This window comes from Rattus norvegicus, chromosome 8 (genome assembly GCF_036323735.1).
Source record: "Rattus norvegicus strain BN/NHsdMcwi chromosome 8, GRCr8, whole genome shotgun sequence".
Taxonomy (NCBI): Eukaryota; Metazoa; Chordata; class Mammalia; order Rodentia; family Muridae; genus Rattus; species Rattus norvegicus.
The window spans coordinates 109903365-109918877 of NC_086026.1; the positions used below are offsets into that span (position 1 = coordinate 109903365).

A 15513-nucleotide genomic window follows, 5' to 3' on the forward strand; every position below is an offset into this window, starting at 1 on the left:
TTACTTTCCTATTACAGTAGTAAGATGCCATGACCAAGTCAACTTATAAAAGAGTTTGTAGTTTCAAAGGATTAGTTAGAGTCCATGACCACCATGGCAGGGGATGGGGCAGCACAGAAGCAGGCAGGCAGTCAGCAGGGCTCTGGAGTAAAAGCTCAGAGCTAACGTGAGGTAAAGAATGCTTCAGGGTGTTTTTTTTTTTTTTTTTTTTTTTTGGTTCTTTTTTTTTGGAGTTGGGGAGTGAACCCAGGGCCTTGCGCTTCCTAGGTAAGCGCTCTACCACTGAGCTAAATCCTGCAGGGTGTTTTTAAAACATCAAAGCTCTCCACCAATGAAACGCCCTCTCCAATAGGGCCTCTCTTCTTAATCCTTTCCAAAGAGCTCCACCAGATGGGAACCAAGTATTCAAACATGAGTTTGTGGTCAATCTCAATCTAAGTGTGTGTTATCCAGGTAACACACAATTACTAGCATCCTTGGCCTTCTCATCTTTCCATGTGACAAATCAGATCACAGGCAAGCTCTTCATGCTTTTTCATTACTTGTCTGTTTCCTTAATACGACAGCTCCCTGAGGAATTTCCAGTGCTTGCAGTTTACACATTAGTGAGCAGGAAAAAGCAATTTATGAATGAATTATTAAGTCCTAAGTTGAAAATTATTTCCCCAAGATGGCATAGTTGGCCTTCTCTACATCAAAAAACAAAAACAAGCAAACAAACAAACAAAAAAAACACTTAAACTTGTATGTAATTTATTTGAAGACTTAAACTCTTGCTCTACCTGGAAACCCAACACTAGACAGAGTTCTATCAGTAGACACCATTAGATATAACCAACACCTCAAACCTAGATTCATGTCCAAATAAAAATGATCCCTCCTTAAAAAAAAAAAAAAAAAAGATTCCTTCTATACCTTTAAACAACTGTGTCCTTGATCTCCTTACTTCTGGCTAATGAGGTCATCATTATGAAAAATCTTTACAACAGGGTGCCATCACTAAAAATGGCAGTAGAAATGTCAGGGCTTCCTCTAAAGATCAGCTAATGAGCTGGCAAACACTGTAGTATCAATTTTGCAAATCCTGGCATCTGGTAAAGGAAGCAAAGCGGCAGGCAAGGAAGGCTGAGTGAACAAAGTGCTGCTTTGTTAAGAGACCACGGGTGCACAGAACGCAGCCTCCGATTCGTCTCCCTCCCAGGGCAGAGGTGCTGTGCCCATAGCTACACACAACCTCACTAAGGAACTGTGACTGACAGAATTTAGTGTCTGATCCCTGAATCCAGAGCTAGGCTGTCTTCCTAGGTGGATCTCACTTTGAATCATTTGTGATACAGTAGCGGAGACGAGGAACACTTGGGACAAGGAAGAAAGATCAAAAAGCCGGAACGGGAAGATGATAAGGAAGGTTATACATGGAAAAAGGAGGTACTTAAAGATCCCATATGTTTTCAGGAACCAAGATGATCACAATGTGATCACGGTTGGACACATGTTGTGGAAAAGGTTAGAAAAAAATGTTGATCTTTACCTCTGGCTGACCTACAACCTCTAAGAGCACAGTAGGCAAAGCCCAAGACAGAACTGTAAGTGGCTTGGCCGAATGTTAAAAGAGCGTACAAACACACAGCCAAGCTATACATGGAATTCCCATCCTCCGTTTTCTTTGTTCTGTATGTTTAAAGAAACAATGTCAAAAGATTTCATTAGCCATATAAATAAGAATACAGACCTTACAAAAAGTACCAAACAGTTCCTCAAAGATAAAGAAATTAAGACATTCTTAATTCATCACCAATAAACTTGTGTTTTTTAAAGAATGTAAAAAATAGTCCTCCAGATTGGGGAAAAAAAAAAAAGACATCAGCCAGAAAAAAATCAGATATCATACAAATAAAGAACAAAGAATACCACCATTAGAAACACACCAACATGAACATAGGAAAGTTCAAGAAGTCTCAACCCTAGTCAAAGAATGACAAAGAACTAAGGAATGTTAAGAGCAGAAGTCCTCCCCAAGGAAGAGCACACTGGGTAGGTATCCAGGGCCAAATGATCAGTCCTGGAAACGTACAGAAAAGTAACACTACATAGAATGAGCAGGTTGCATTAAATATTTAGGAACACACACACACACACGCACGCACGCACGCACGCACGCACGCACCCCACCACCAGCACCAGCACCAGCACCAGCCAGCACCAGCACCAGCCAGCACCAGCAATTAAAGAAAAAGAGACTATGTATTTCAAGGGGGGTGCAGAGCAAGGGTGCTTGGGAGGCGCTTAAGGGAAGAAAATGAAGGCAGAAATGTAATTATAAGCTCAAAAATTTATTTACAAAACAGAGAAGAAATAAAGGTAGCTATATAGGTATCAGTACTAGTCCCAACTTTTTTCCTTTGTTCCTGTATGATTTAAAAATACATAAATCATATCTTCAACCTAAGTACATAGGCAGTGTATAAAGAGATAATATATAATGATATAAAGGAGCAGTTATCTATATCATTCAAACTACGTTGGGATTAACTTAAACTTTTTTTTTTTTTTTGGTTCTTTTTTTTCCGGAGCTGGGGACCAAACCCAGGGCCTTGCGCTTCCTAGGCTAGCGCTCTACCGCTGAGCTAAATCCCCAACCCCTAACTTAAACTTGTTAAAAACAAAATGTTAATTGTTATTTCCAAGGTAGCTTCCAAGGAAAACCAAAAAACTACAAAAGAAATTAAAGAGATTAAAAAAAACAGCACATGCTAAGAAATGAAACACAAAGGAAGCGGTAATATAGGAAGGAAGATGGGGGACTGGGCATAAAGGAAGAAATAGCAAAACAAGTCCTTCCTCATCGGTGATAGTTACCTATGGTAAAATGCATTTCCCATTCCCACCCCAAGGACATTCAAGCACTTCTTGTTAAAACATTCCAGGATCTTCTCAAGGAACTACATAATAGTTTGTTTTTCCCCCTGAGTTTTTGCTTTATTTTGTATTTAAGCCAAATATAAAGCATACCTTTCAATGATAAGTGTTCGTGTTTCATTAATCTTTTTGCATGTACACCATCAAAAACTGTATATGGAGCAGACATATAAACAGTACAGTGAAATAAAATATTTTAAACTTTTAACTGAAAATAAAGACTAGCCTCCAAATGACTTTTAATTCTAAAGAAAATGTCACAACTAGTTATAGATATTCCGATTATATATATACATTCTGATTACATATAATCAGAAAATAAAGAATAAAGATTTCTGGAAAAACTAACAACTAATATGTCAAGTGAGAGCACATTAAAAACAATCTGCACTAATCGTAAGAGACTAGCAGTACTGTGAGGACACGGCATGTAGTGTCTATAAACTAGAAGCCTCCACATCTCTGTCCTCAGTAACACCCTCCTCCTGGCACACTGCCGCTCTAACACACCACAGCCAGAACAAAGTCTCATAATCACTGGAACACTCCCACCTTAGTCTTCAAAACTTGGCACAGATATGTAGTTACTCACTGAAGATTTCCTTCCCTCTCCCTCAGAGTTTATGTGTTTCTCCTTTTCTATTACAAAGTTCTATAGTTTTACCCTAATGCTAATACTGTGTGCTCCTATTTGCTTCCTTAAGGCCAAGCATATGCTTTTCCCCACTCTCTCTCCATCCCTAGTGCCTCCCCTATATTAAATGTTCTATTAATCTTTATCAGAAAAAAGAACAAACCCCATGCCTGATCGCACATGATGGAATGGGAAAACAAACATCCATAGGTTGTCTCCTAACCTACATATCCTTGCTGTCGTGTGCACGAACATGTGCACACGCATGGCGTGCACACACAATGATAGTAATACATTTTTGTAAACAAATGTATGTGTAACTAGTAGGCTATATTATTCTCCTTTACAACTTTGTTTATATTACAATCTGCTATCAACAAAGGTTGATATAAAAATTTTACAAAATTATTTTAAAGTATTAAGTCATTCAATCATGTATGTGATACTTATTAACAATTAGATCCTTTCTTTTACATTTCCTTCAGAATCTATATTACTATTTTTTCCAAAATCCCTCCTGTCTTTCTTTGCTCAGGCTGCTTATTACGTAAGCCACGTAGCTTACAGTTAACCAAAATTTGCCTCTCATAGTTCTGGAAGCTGGGAGTCTAGGCTAAAGACTACATTTGGTGGTTTTATTTCTTATAGTTCAGGACTCACATTTTAGTAAAGACAAAAAAGCTTGTAACTGTGTCACACGATGGCACTAATCCAACTCAGGAAGGCTTTGCCCTAGTAAGCTGGTCGCTGCCTAAAGACCCAGCCTGTAAGTTCTGGGACTCAAAGCTGACACACAAAGCTCATGTCATAGTCTCATGTATTAGTGATTGAACGAACCAAGGGATTCCAAGGGATTGGCAACACAGTGAGACCCTGTTTGTTTTAAAAACAAACAAAACCCCCACTACATTCATAGCACATTTTAATCTAGCATTTAGTTGACCACAATCATCCTAATTTCAATTAGTCTTTTATTTCCAAATTATTTTATTCCATTGCTACTCTTGTTTTGATCATCTCTTAAAGGATATATTATGAAAACTTAATAAAAAGACTTAAATTTATATTGTCCCTTGTTAACTTCTTTAATTTAATCAAGTTATTTAATTTTTAAGCTTCGAAATGTTGACATGTAAAGAGTTTTTTGTTTTTTCTTTTTTTCGGAGCTGGGGACTGAACCCAGGGCCTTGCGCTTGCTAGGCAAGCGTTCTACCACTGAACTAAATCCCCAACCCCAAGAGTTTTTTTTAAAAGTGCATATATTAGTGCTTAGGATAATACACAGCACATAGTAGGCACTCAGTAGGTAGCAGCTATCAGTTTTTCTGGTATTTTTCAGAATTAAATAAATCTTTTTCACCATGACAGGTTGGCCAGACCTAGCCAGGGTTGGAAGGGAAAGAGTCACATGTAAACACTAATGAGGAGATAACTCTGAAGCAGCCATAGTTGTTGTTGTTACCTTAAAAAATGGATAGCTTTTGTCTCTCATTTCTATTTGGTCTTCTCTAGAAATTGTGTGTGTGTGTGTGTGTGTGTGTGTGTGTGTGTGTCTCGGGCTACAGGCTCTCCCTATGTAGCTCTGACTGTTCTAGAACTCTTAGGTCTGTACTACCTTATCTGGCTAAGGACTACTTACTTATTTAATGTATATGTGGGTTTTGTCTACGTGTACGCCTGCATACAAGGAGATAGCGGATCCCATGGAACCAGTTATGAAAGGCTGTGAGCCACCATGTGGGTGCTAAGAATGGAATCCAGGACCCAGATCTGGAAGAGCAGTCAGTGGTCTCATCCACTGAGCCATTTCTCTAACCCCTTATAGCAATGTTTTAAACAAGAATAATGAATTATAAGTTGCTCAAAAGCTTTTTGGAACCAGCTGAATATGGCGGTAAACTTTAATTTCAGTACTCCAGAGGCAGAAGTGGCAGATTTCTAAATTTGAGGCCAACCTGGTCTACAAAGTGAAACCTTAAGAAAAAAAATTTTTACCCCAATCTCTATATGATAGTGTTCTTCTTTCTCAAGCAAATCTTTGTACCAATAACTCTTCCTTATATAAACTGCTTTCAAATCCCTAATAAGCTTAATGTCAGAGTCTGAAAGCATCAGATACCAAGTGGACAAACTGCCATGTTTAACTGTCCAGAATATATGTAAGGAAGCTGCTGCAGACAAGACTTGAATCAAGACCACCATAGATTTTTGCACTTACACAACCATGGCAGCTCTTACTAAATTTTTCCTTGGTGTCAGCCATTCCCAGGCTGATTTTCATCAAATTTTTATTAGGTTTTGCTTCCAATAACAGCTTTCTTTCAATAGCTAAGTAAATGCTCAACAGAATGGGTTCTGAGAAAGTACTGCTGCTTCCAATTCCTCACTGAATTATCATCTGCGCTTATGTCCTCATTTCTCCAAAACCTGCTTCTCCTGTGGACTTCCCCCAATCCCCATGACACACACACAGCCATTTATGTATATGCCAAGACTGTAAGACTTCTAGAGCTTGAAGGTACTTTCTAGGATCATCTAGTCTTGCCCAACTGTTGATTTTTCCCAAAAAGGAAATTAAAAAAAATTTATAGCTGTATATTAAGACTACGAGGCTTATACATAGTTTAACTGAGGGTAGAACTAATTTATTGTAAATACAAATATATACTATTCTACTCATTACAGACTATTTTTTACTTCATCTGTTCATCTATCTACATCATAAATTATGAAAATATGTAATATTTTCAAAGTATCTTGGCTATTAATGAAGAACATATAATCCTGTTTTCTCTGTTTTTCAAGTCCATTCAGAAATCAGGTGAATGACTAACCTGTCTCTACTCTGACAAGTTTCCTGGCAGAATAAACATCGGTATTATAGGGATTGAGGAAAGTAATATTTTGCTTACAAAACTAAAATCTTAGCCCTTGGACTAGATACAGTTAGGATTATAACTGTAAAGTTCCTAAGACCCAGTAAGAGAACAGCTTTGTCATTCTATTTATAAACTGATATACTGAGTCAATGTCCAATAACATATGCTTTATATGCATGCCATCTTTTAATATCATTTCTGGTTTATTAATGATTACCACTCATGCCAGGCATGGTAGTACATGCCTTTAATCCCAGTACTTGGGAGGCAGAGACAGGCAGATCTCTGTGAGTTTGAGGTCAGCCTGGTCTACAAAGGAAGTTCTAGGACATCCAGGGCCACACTGAGTAAACCTGTCTCAGAAAAACAAACAAACAAGAAAAAAAACAAAAAACAAAAAACAAAAAACCAACGTATGACCATACCTAGATAGAAACCTACCTACATTATTAACAGATAATTACTACATCTAACTCCCTACCAGATTCTACAAGAGTTAATATGTCATACAAATCTTAAAAAATGATTTTATTACATTATTTGTTCATTTATTATAGTATGTGTATGTGCATGTATGTGAACATGAATATGCTGATGTAAGAACAATGTGTAGGAATCTGCTCTTCCCTTCTACCATGTAGTTCTAGGGATCATATGGGTTGTCAGGCTTGATGACAAGGACTGAACCATCTTGCCAAAACATTGGGCGGATTTTTATACAGCTTGCATTAGATTCTCTATAAAAGTATGTTCATAAATTAATGAATAAAGAGCTGAGGGGAAGCCTCAGTTGGGAACACACTTGCACCATGAGCACAAGAACTTCATTTTTTACCCAGAACCCAGGTAAAAAATGCCAAGTGTGCTAACTTGGTTTTATGATCCTGAGCTGAGGAGGCAGAGACAGACTGCTGAGGAACATTGGCTAGCCAATGCAGCTCAATTATGCGCTCCAGACCAATGAGAGAACGTGTCTCCCTGGAAAGAGGAGGATGGTGTTCCTGAGGATGGCACCTAAGGTTAGCCTCTGGCCTCTATAACGTGTACCCACATGCGCAAAGGCATGTACACACACATACACACAATGTGTAGAAGAAAATTAGCTTTAAAAAACTGGATCTCTTGGGCTGGAGAGATGGCTCAGTGGTTAAGAGCACTGACTGCTCTTCCAAAGGTCCTGCGTTCAACTCCCAGCAACCACATGGTGGCTCACAACCATCTGTAATGGGTCTGATGCCCTCTTCTGGTGTGTCTGAAGACAGCTATAGTGTACTCATATACATAAACTATAATAAAATAATTCTTAAAAAAAAAACAAAAACCAAAAAAACCTGGCATCCCAAAGATCTAAAAATGTGTTTGTTCTCTAAAAAGTAAATAGGAGTTAGAAGAAAGAATGCAGGAATCAGTCAGTCATCAAAGCTAACAAGGAAACAAAAGAGCCCACGCATTACAATGACCACATTCTCTTCCAACAGTGCTTACTCCTTTGCTTTGCCCTTTCTTTTGGAATCTCTCGCTAGATTACTGTTTTCTTCTTAGGCTTCTTGTATATAAGAGACTTCTAGAATAATTTCTCTCTTCACTTTTGTAATGACACTTAGCAAATATTCAAAGAGATACAATCAAGTGCAAAATTATCATAGTATGCCACCAGCAGAGCCAGGTTAGCATAGTATTTTACTTATAAATCAATACTTGTAGTTTACTAGTGCTCTTATTAAATGTTATCTTGACATTATTCCAACAAAGCATAAGCAAAATCTAGTAAACAAAACAACCAAAAAAAACAACCAAACCAAAATCAAACAAACAAAAAACCCCATGGTGTTACTTCAGAGGGTGAAAGTAAAGAATTGCTCACAACTGACAATGCCTGTGCGAGGTTGAGCTACTGAACTCCAACTCTCTACTTCACATCTAAATCTTGTATATCCTCTGCCTACTTGTTACGCATTCACAATGAAACACTTTTAAATCATTTACCAGATCAAACAACTAGTGAAAATATCACCAGCCATCTACCTTATATTACACAAACAGCATGAAGTACCAGCTTACATAAACCCACTGAGTTCTTTCCATAAAATTTCCCTCTTAATTCACAAAACAATAAAATCCAATTCAAAATCTGTAACAAGAAAACTACAGACTTAATAAACAAAATAACTTACTGAAAAAGTCTTTAAAGATGTTTAACCAATCCATTTTGAATAAAAATTCTGTGTTCTCTTTTCAAAGTTTGTTGACACAGCTCCGGGATAATTTTCAGTGAGCTTCCTGGTCTGTTCTGTAACACTGAAACTTCCCACACCCAATCCATGTGACCTGGCCCACACCCAAGCAATAGAAAAGTTTTCAAAACTGAGGCTTCTCTTTTCCAATACTGTTTCCCTGTAAGCCATAACCCGTGGAACAAATAACTCATGGCAGCAGCAAAAACATGAGTTATAATCCACTCATTGTAACAGAAAATATTAAAGCTAGTACGTTTTTAATAGTTAAAAATGAATACATACATTCTTCATTTCCTACACTTCCTCCTTTTCCTTGACTTCCAAACAATGTCTCTACTAGCACAGCCATTGTAAAACAAATTCATTAAATTATATGAGATTTAAGGTATCAAAATGTGGTACAGAAATCCTAGGAACGGGGGAAAGTTAGATATTTGATACAAAACCTAGATTCATATCATTTAGATGTGACCACTAATTTAATTTCCAAACTCTGGGAAATGCAGACAACTATAACTGTAATAAGTACAGTTGACTGATGTTTCCCAAAATTAAGAGGTAAGAAGTTAACTGGTGTGTCAAATTCCATGTTAACTGCAGATATTAAAATATGTTAAGTATACCAGAAATGTCTTCGTGTAGAAACTGAAAATCCAATACTTCAGGAAGTTCTTAGTACTATATTTTAGCTTTTGCAGCTTAGAATAATTTAAAAGAAGAAACATTTACCTTATATTGCCAATAATTATCAAAATACTAGAGTATTAATTGTGTATCAAAAATTTTAAATACTATTTAATAATATGCTAGTCATGCTACATTTAGTCCTAAACTGTACACAAAAAACCATTTTCCTCCTTTTTTACAAACAGGCAAAGAATTATTAAGCAATAGCACATCTGTCTCCTTGAACACCAAAGTTAAATTTCTGTCCCTCCCAATTCCTTCCTGTCCATTAAGGAAAGTTAAATTAAGAAAAGGGAGGAGGTCAGTCTTCACCCTACATACTTCCTTCCTTCAGTTTAACCAAGGCCAGGGTAAAGTGGGTTCCCCATCTCTGGCCTTAATAAAGGCCAGCAAACAGCTGAACCAAACATACAGAGTTGGGGTAAGACAGAAGTTAACAGAAACGCGACCAGTCCTACAGATGCAAATATACAGCAATAGCCCAATGGTGTAGAACTCTTCCGTCAGAATAAAGTAAAATGATTTGCTTTTTAAGGGAAATTCATTAACATGTCAATAAAGTTCAGTAATGTGCCATGTAACATAAATTACCAGGAAGCCTAGAATCAATTGCGAATCTCATTCATTTTCCCTTTCTCAATTAGTGGCAAATTTTTTGCAAATCGAAACTCCACAGGAGCTGTTGTAAGAAGGCCAAAGTTGGGCTGGAGAGATGGCTCAGTGGTTAAGAGCACTGACTGCTCTTCCAGAGGTCCTGAGTTCAATTCCCAGCAACCGCATGGTGGCTCACAACCATCTGTAATGGGATCCGATGCCTTCCCTGGTGTGTCTGAAGGTCAAAGTTAGTTCTGCTCATTAGTACCATTTGAATGCAGGCCTAGATTAATATAAACAGCTAACATGATCGTCATTGCCTCTTAAACAGCTGTTAGGAATTCAACTTACATTGTCTAGATAAAACAACTTTGCATACTGCTATATGGATTGTGTTCAAAGAACTAAGTTCCAAAATCCATCTCAAATGAAAGCTGTTGCTTTTCCTCCAATAGGAAACCACTTACCTAAGGTGTCCTTCAGGTTTTTAACAATAGATGCTTTCCGAGCACTATTTTTTCTTTCCACATAGTTAGAAGGGACAAAACCTGTTTTATTCATGGAATTTCGAACTCGCCACCAGGACTTAGAGTCATCCAGGAGCCATAATCTCTCATTCTTCTTGATATCCAGCTCTTGTTCCTGCTGTGCCACATAATCAAATTTGGCCACCACCACCACTTCTTCAGCCATGTTTCAGCAGCCTCACTGTAACACATAGACAATGTGTTTAAATGTTGCTGGAGTGTAACTGTCTACATGCTTGTTCAAAAAGACATGCCTAAACATGTAAGAGGCCAGAAATTATGAATCATACCAGCAAGCCTAACACTCAAAAGGCTGAGGCCAGAGGACTTTCATAAGTTTGAGGCTAGCCTTGGCTACACACTAAGTTTGAAGCTAGAGTGAGCTACAGAGTAAGGCCCTGTCTCAAAAATAATATACAAAACAGGAGACGGGGGCTGGGGTTGCATGTAGTTTAGTGGTAGAGAACATGCCTAGAATATGCACAGCTTTGAGTTCAATTCCCAATACTATAAAAAGAAAAACATCTAAGAACATCAAAAAGTTAAAAGTGATATGAAAAATGCCAACAGGCAAATACTAATTTTTAAAAAGCACTTGTTCCTATTTAGTATTATATAAACTAACTTACATTTAAAACCACCATTAGCAATGAAATTCACTACACAAACAACTGAACATTTTTCTTAATGTGGATAAAATCAAACTTGTATGTAACAAATAACATAGATGCTTTCTGAATACTTTTCTATCCCATATAAGTTATATAGTACAAAATTTAAATATAGTGGTCTAACTACAGGAGAAATAACAAATCCATTATTATGAGGGATTATTTTTAACATACTTATCTCAATAATTAAACAATCAAGGAGACAAAGCATCAAGGTTATAAAATAACACTGTTAGTGAGATATAACAGGCATGTCAAGTGTTACTTCTAAACAAAAGAACATATATGGAACACATAGATACCATCAGTATGAGCTAAAACTTTAAAGAAAGTTTTAGCCTGTAAGTTCAGCAACTGGAGACTAAGGTAGTAGCATCATAACTCCGAGGCTAACTTAGACAACATTTCATATCTCAAAAGTCTAACCCCTTTCATGTTGTTCTCTGGACTGAGAACCAAGTACACTGATATGTGTGTATGAAAAATTCAGTAATAAGGGCAGGAGCAATGGCTCAGCTGTTAAAAGTATTTCCTGTCTTCCGGAGAACTGAGATTTGGTTCAGACTCCCCACCTCAGGTAACTAACAACCCCTGGTAACTCCATCTCTCCTCTCCTCTCCCCTCCCTCTCCCTCTCTCCTCCCCCCTCTTCCTCCTTCTTCTCTGTCATACACACACTAAATAAATTAAAAATATTAAAAATAAAATAAATATTTAGCGCAAGGCCCTGGGTTCGGTCCCCAGCTCCGAAAAAAAGAACCAAAAAAAAATAAATAAATAAATAAATATTTAAATTGGAATAATGAAGCCCATTACTTTATAAACTGGTTTAAAAATTATTTTCAACTTTCATGTAACTGGCAAAAGAATTTATGAAGGAGATGGCTCAGAGTCAGGGCTGCCAGCCATTGCCCAGTGTAGAAGAGTGTGTAACACTCAGGAGGTGAAGCTCCAGTCCTCTCTCTAATTAAAATGACAATTCTGGAGATATTAATCAATAAAACAAAGAAAAAGTACATGTAAATACCGGGAGCTACAACTGTGTACTGCAAAACAGTCAAAGTTAATAGTAACACAAACAACTTTATAAATAAATCTGAAGATAATAAAATACAATGATGAAACTGTATGAAAAATAGTATTAACAAGTCTTCCTATAACATCAACACCAAAGAAAGAAAGTTTTACAGGAAAACTCTACTAAAATCAAGAAGAAATTATATTGATTGATTGAAAGATTGATTGGTGGGATTTTTGGTTTGTTTTTTTTTTTATTGGTTTGTTTTGTATTTTGAGGTAGGGTTTCTCTGTGTAGCCCTGGCTATCCTGGAACTCACTCTGTAGACCGGGCTGGCTTCAATGTCATCAATCTACCTGCTTCTGCCTTCTGAGTGCTAGGATTAAAGGTGTGAACCACCACTGCCTGGCTTATACACATTATTTTAAAAGAAAAAATAGTTTCAATAATAGTTACAACTATTATTCAATAATAGTTCAATAACATATAGTTGCAATAATAGTTTCAAAGGCTGTCTTGAAACTATTTTAGAGTTGATCTCATTCTGCTTTCTTCGGAGAGATTCCTTTCATAAAAGCAGATATATATGCCTCACAAAGGAAGCCAATTCAGCCTTTTGTCTTGGGCATTGATACCAGGTCTGTTTTCTCAACAATGAAGTAAGTACTTTAATCTAGAATTTTAATTTTAATCCAGAAAATTAACTTTAATTCAGAATCCAACTTCCTTTTGCACAAGTATGTCAACAAGATAGAGACATACAAAGGATTTGCAAAAGCCTCAAAATCTGCCACACATTGTTTTATGCTTTGTAAGGGAATCACTTAAGTGAACAAAGATGCTTTAAAAAAGAAGAAAGAAAAAGAAACAACATGCTCTGTAAGAAACACTGATGAGCTAGGATGTAGCAGGTCAGTGGTAGTATTCGTGCCCAGAATGCACAAGGCCCCACGGGTTTGAGAACCATGAGAAAAACAAAGATGAGCAGAAAAACGTGTGGGGGGTGGGGGGGAGGTTACTTGTATTACTGCAACTCGACTGTCTGAAAAGACCTCAGCACAGAGTGTAAATCATTACTGCCATGATACGATGTCAGTTAAAATAAAGGCCGAGGAGACGGCTCAATTGGCAATGTGCTTGCTCTGCAAACAGGAGGAAGAGTCTAATGCCCCAGAACCTATCAAAACGCCAGACAGCAGCACACAACTGTAATCCCAGAGTTAGACACACACACACACACACACACACACACACACACACACGTCCCAGGAGGTAGCCCTAAACATGCTGCCAGCCCATCTAGCAGTCCATCTAGGTTCAATGAGAAACCCTTTCTTAAATATAAAGAGCTATTGAGGAAGACACACAGTTGTCAACCTCGGACAGACACATAGAGACAGACAGACACACAGAGACAGACAGACACACAGAGATAGACAGACAGACACTGATTACAATGAGCAACCAGCTTTCTGAAATACTGGAAAACTAGAAGCAGGGATATTTTTCTTTTTTCTTTTTTTTTTTTGTTCTTTTTTTCGGAGCTGGGGACCGAACCCAGGGCCTTGCGCTTCCTAGGTAAGCGCTCTACCACTGAGCTAAATCCCCAGCCCCGATATTTTTCAAAGATACCTAAAGAACTGGAATAAGGGTTTTTTCCTCCCTCATACCCCGCAACTAATTTTTATAAACTTAATAGAATTTATTTTGATACTTGACAACTGTTTTGAGTTTTTTCTAGAAAAGCATGTAAAATTAATAATGAATATTTGGAAAGATAATTATCTGAATACTGACAAACTGTATATTCCAGAATTTAATGTCTCCTGTTGTAGCATACTTGGATTACCCTTCTATTAGAATCTACTGTTATTTTTAGCAATGCAACTTGGGAGACTGACTTTAGCTTCAAGTAACTGGATTAATCAAAGCCCCATCAGGATATCAGATTCACATATTGGACTTTTAAGGCCAATTAAATGAAAGGAAAAGAATCTTGACAGTTGCTTGGAAATGAGCTAGAACTGATTTAAAAAACAAAATACTGCAAAAGTCATCCTCTGAACCTCTAGGTCCTTAAGTTAGTAATGGGAAGATTGTTCATCATCTCAGGCATTTGGGTCATCCTTTACTCTTATTTTCAGTTAGGTCATGTTACAGGTAAGGTTCCCAGTTACCACAATGTACTTAAAAATGCTGAAGTAATTTAAGACAACACTAAAGCAGAAACATATAAAACCAATACAATTACGGCACCGCTGCATACACTTAACCTCTAGAAGTCTTTTTTCCCCAATGTACAACAAAGTTCTAGTTTAGGCTTTTAAAAAGTAGAGTATTTCAAACTACTGGTGATCTAAACATTGAAGTGATTTCCTTTCTATGTTTCTATTCCTCCTTCCCCCAAAAAACACTTAAAGGTTTCACACAGACCAACTAATTCAAAAGCAAGTGATTTTTAGTGACTTTCTTTGGTAAGTCTTTCTAAAGCAATCAATTTAGTTTTCATAAAATAACCTTCTTTAGCACTATTTGTTTATAAAATAAATAAAGGTTCTTAAAAGAAACTTTCAATATGCAGATTTAATTCATGGGAACAGAACTGTACCAAAGGTATCAAGTTATACCCTGCATTAACAAAAATGCAGGGGCCTAATCAGGCAAGTCAGTTAAGTAACTTCTATTGTATAAAAACATTAAAAAATATAAGAGCTTTATGAGGAGTAGCACTGCAAATCATGTTAGAGCAAGTTATTTAATGAAATAACTGACACCAGAGTATTGGTCCTTTGGGGAAATAGTCCCAGGTTTCTAACTAGATGGGAACTTGTACTACTAGGGAGGACTGTCCTTTTGTTAAGTTCAAGTGAAATTCCTAAGTGTTGTACCTGGAGAACAGGACAGAGAGTGGGGCATTAAAAACAGCAGAGAGACTAGAAACCTCTCTCTCTCTACCAAAATTGACACTTAACAATCATGTGCAGAATAGCTATATGCTCTGGGTTCAATCTTTAGCACAGAAAATAAACAAAGCCTAAAAAATGAAAAGAACACAGCTAGAGGATCTCAAGCAGGCAAAGACCTACACAAGTGATTTTTAGTTTAATGTTCAACCAAGAGAAAACAATAAATCAACATTTATAGAATCCTCTGCCACCCCCCCAAAATATCAAAATACACATGCTTTACCATGTGCCCTGCAGGGAACAGATAGAGATAAACCATAGTCTTAGCCACACAAAACTCAACACCTCTGTATGGCCCCCAACCATCTGTGATGGGATCTGATGCCCTCTTCTGGTGTGTCTGAAGACAGCCACAATGCACTCAGATATATATATCTTTTAA

The 15513-nt window shown here is 37.2% G+C and overlaps 1 protein-coding gene across 5 annotated transcripts in view; it reads right to left on the bottom strand.

The window, feature by feature from the left end:
• Nck1 (NCK adaptor protein 1) overlaps positions 1–15513 on the bottom strand; it is a 60525-nt gene that overhangs the window by 5642 nt on the left and 39370 nt on the right. For 4 of the 5 annotated variants that reach the window (NM_001106851.2, XM_039081189.2, XM_063265226.1 and 1 more), the window contains exon 2: positions 10418–10658. In NM_001106851.2, coding sequence (NP_001100321.1) covers positions 10418–10643 — 226 coding nt within the window. In that variant the 5' untranslated portion in view covers positions 10644–10658. Of the gene's footprint in view, positions 1–8606; positions 10377–10417; positions 10659–15513 lie in introns of those variants that run through there. The other variant, XM_039081190.2, reaches the window with a different exon arrangement.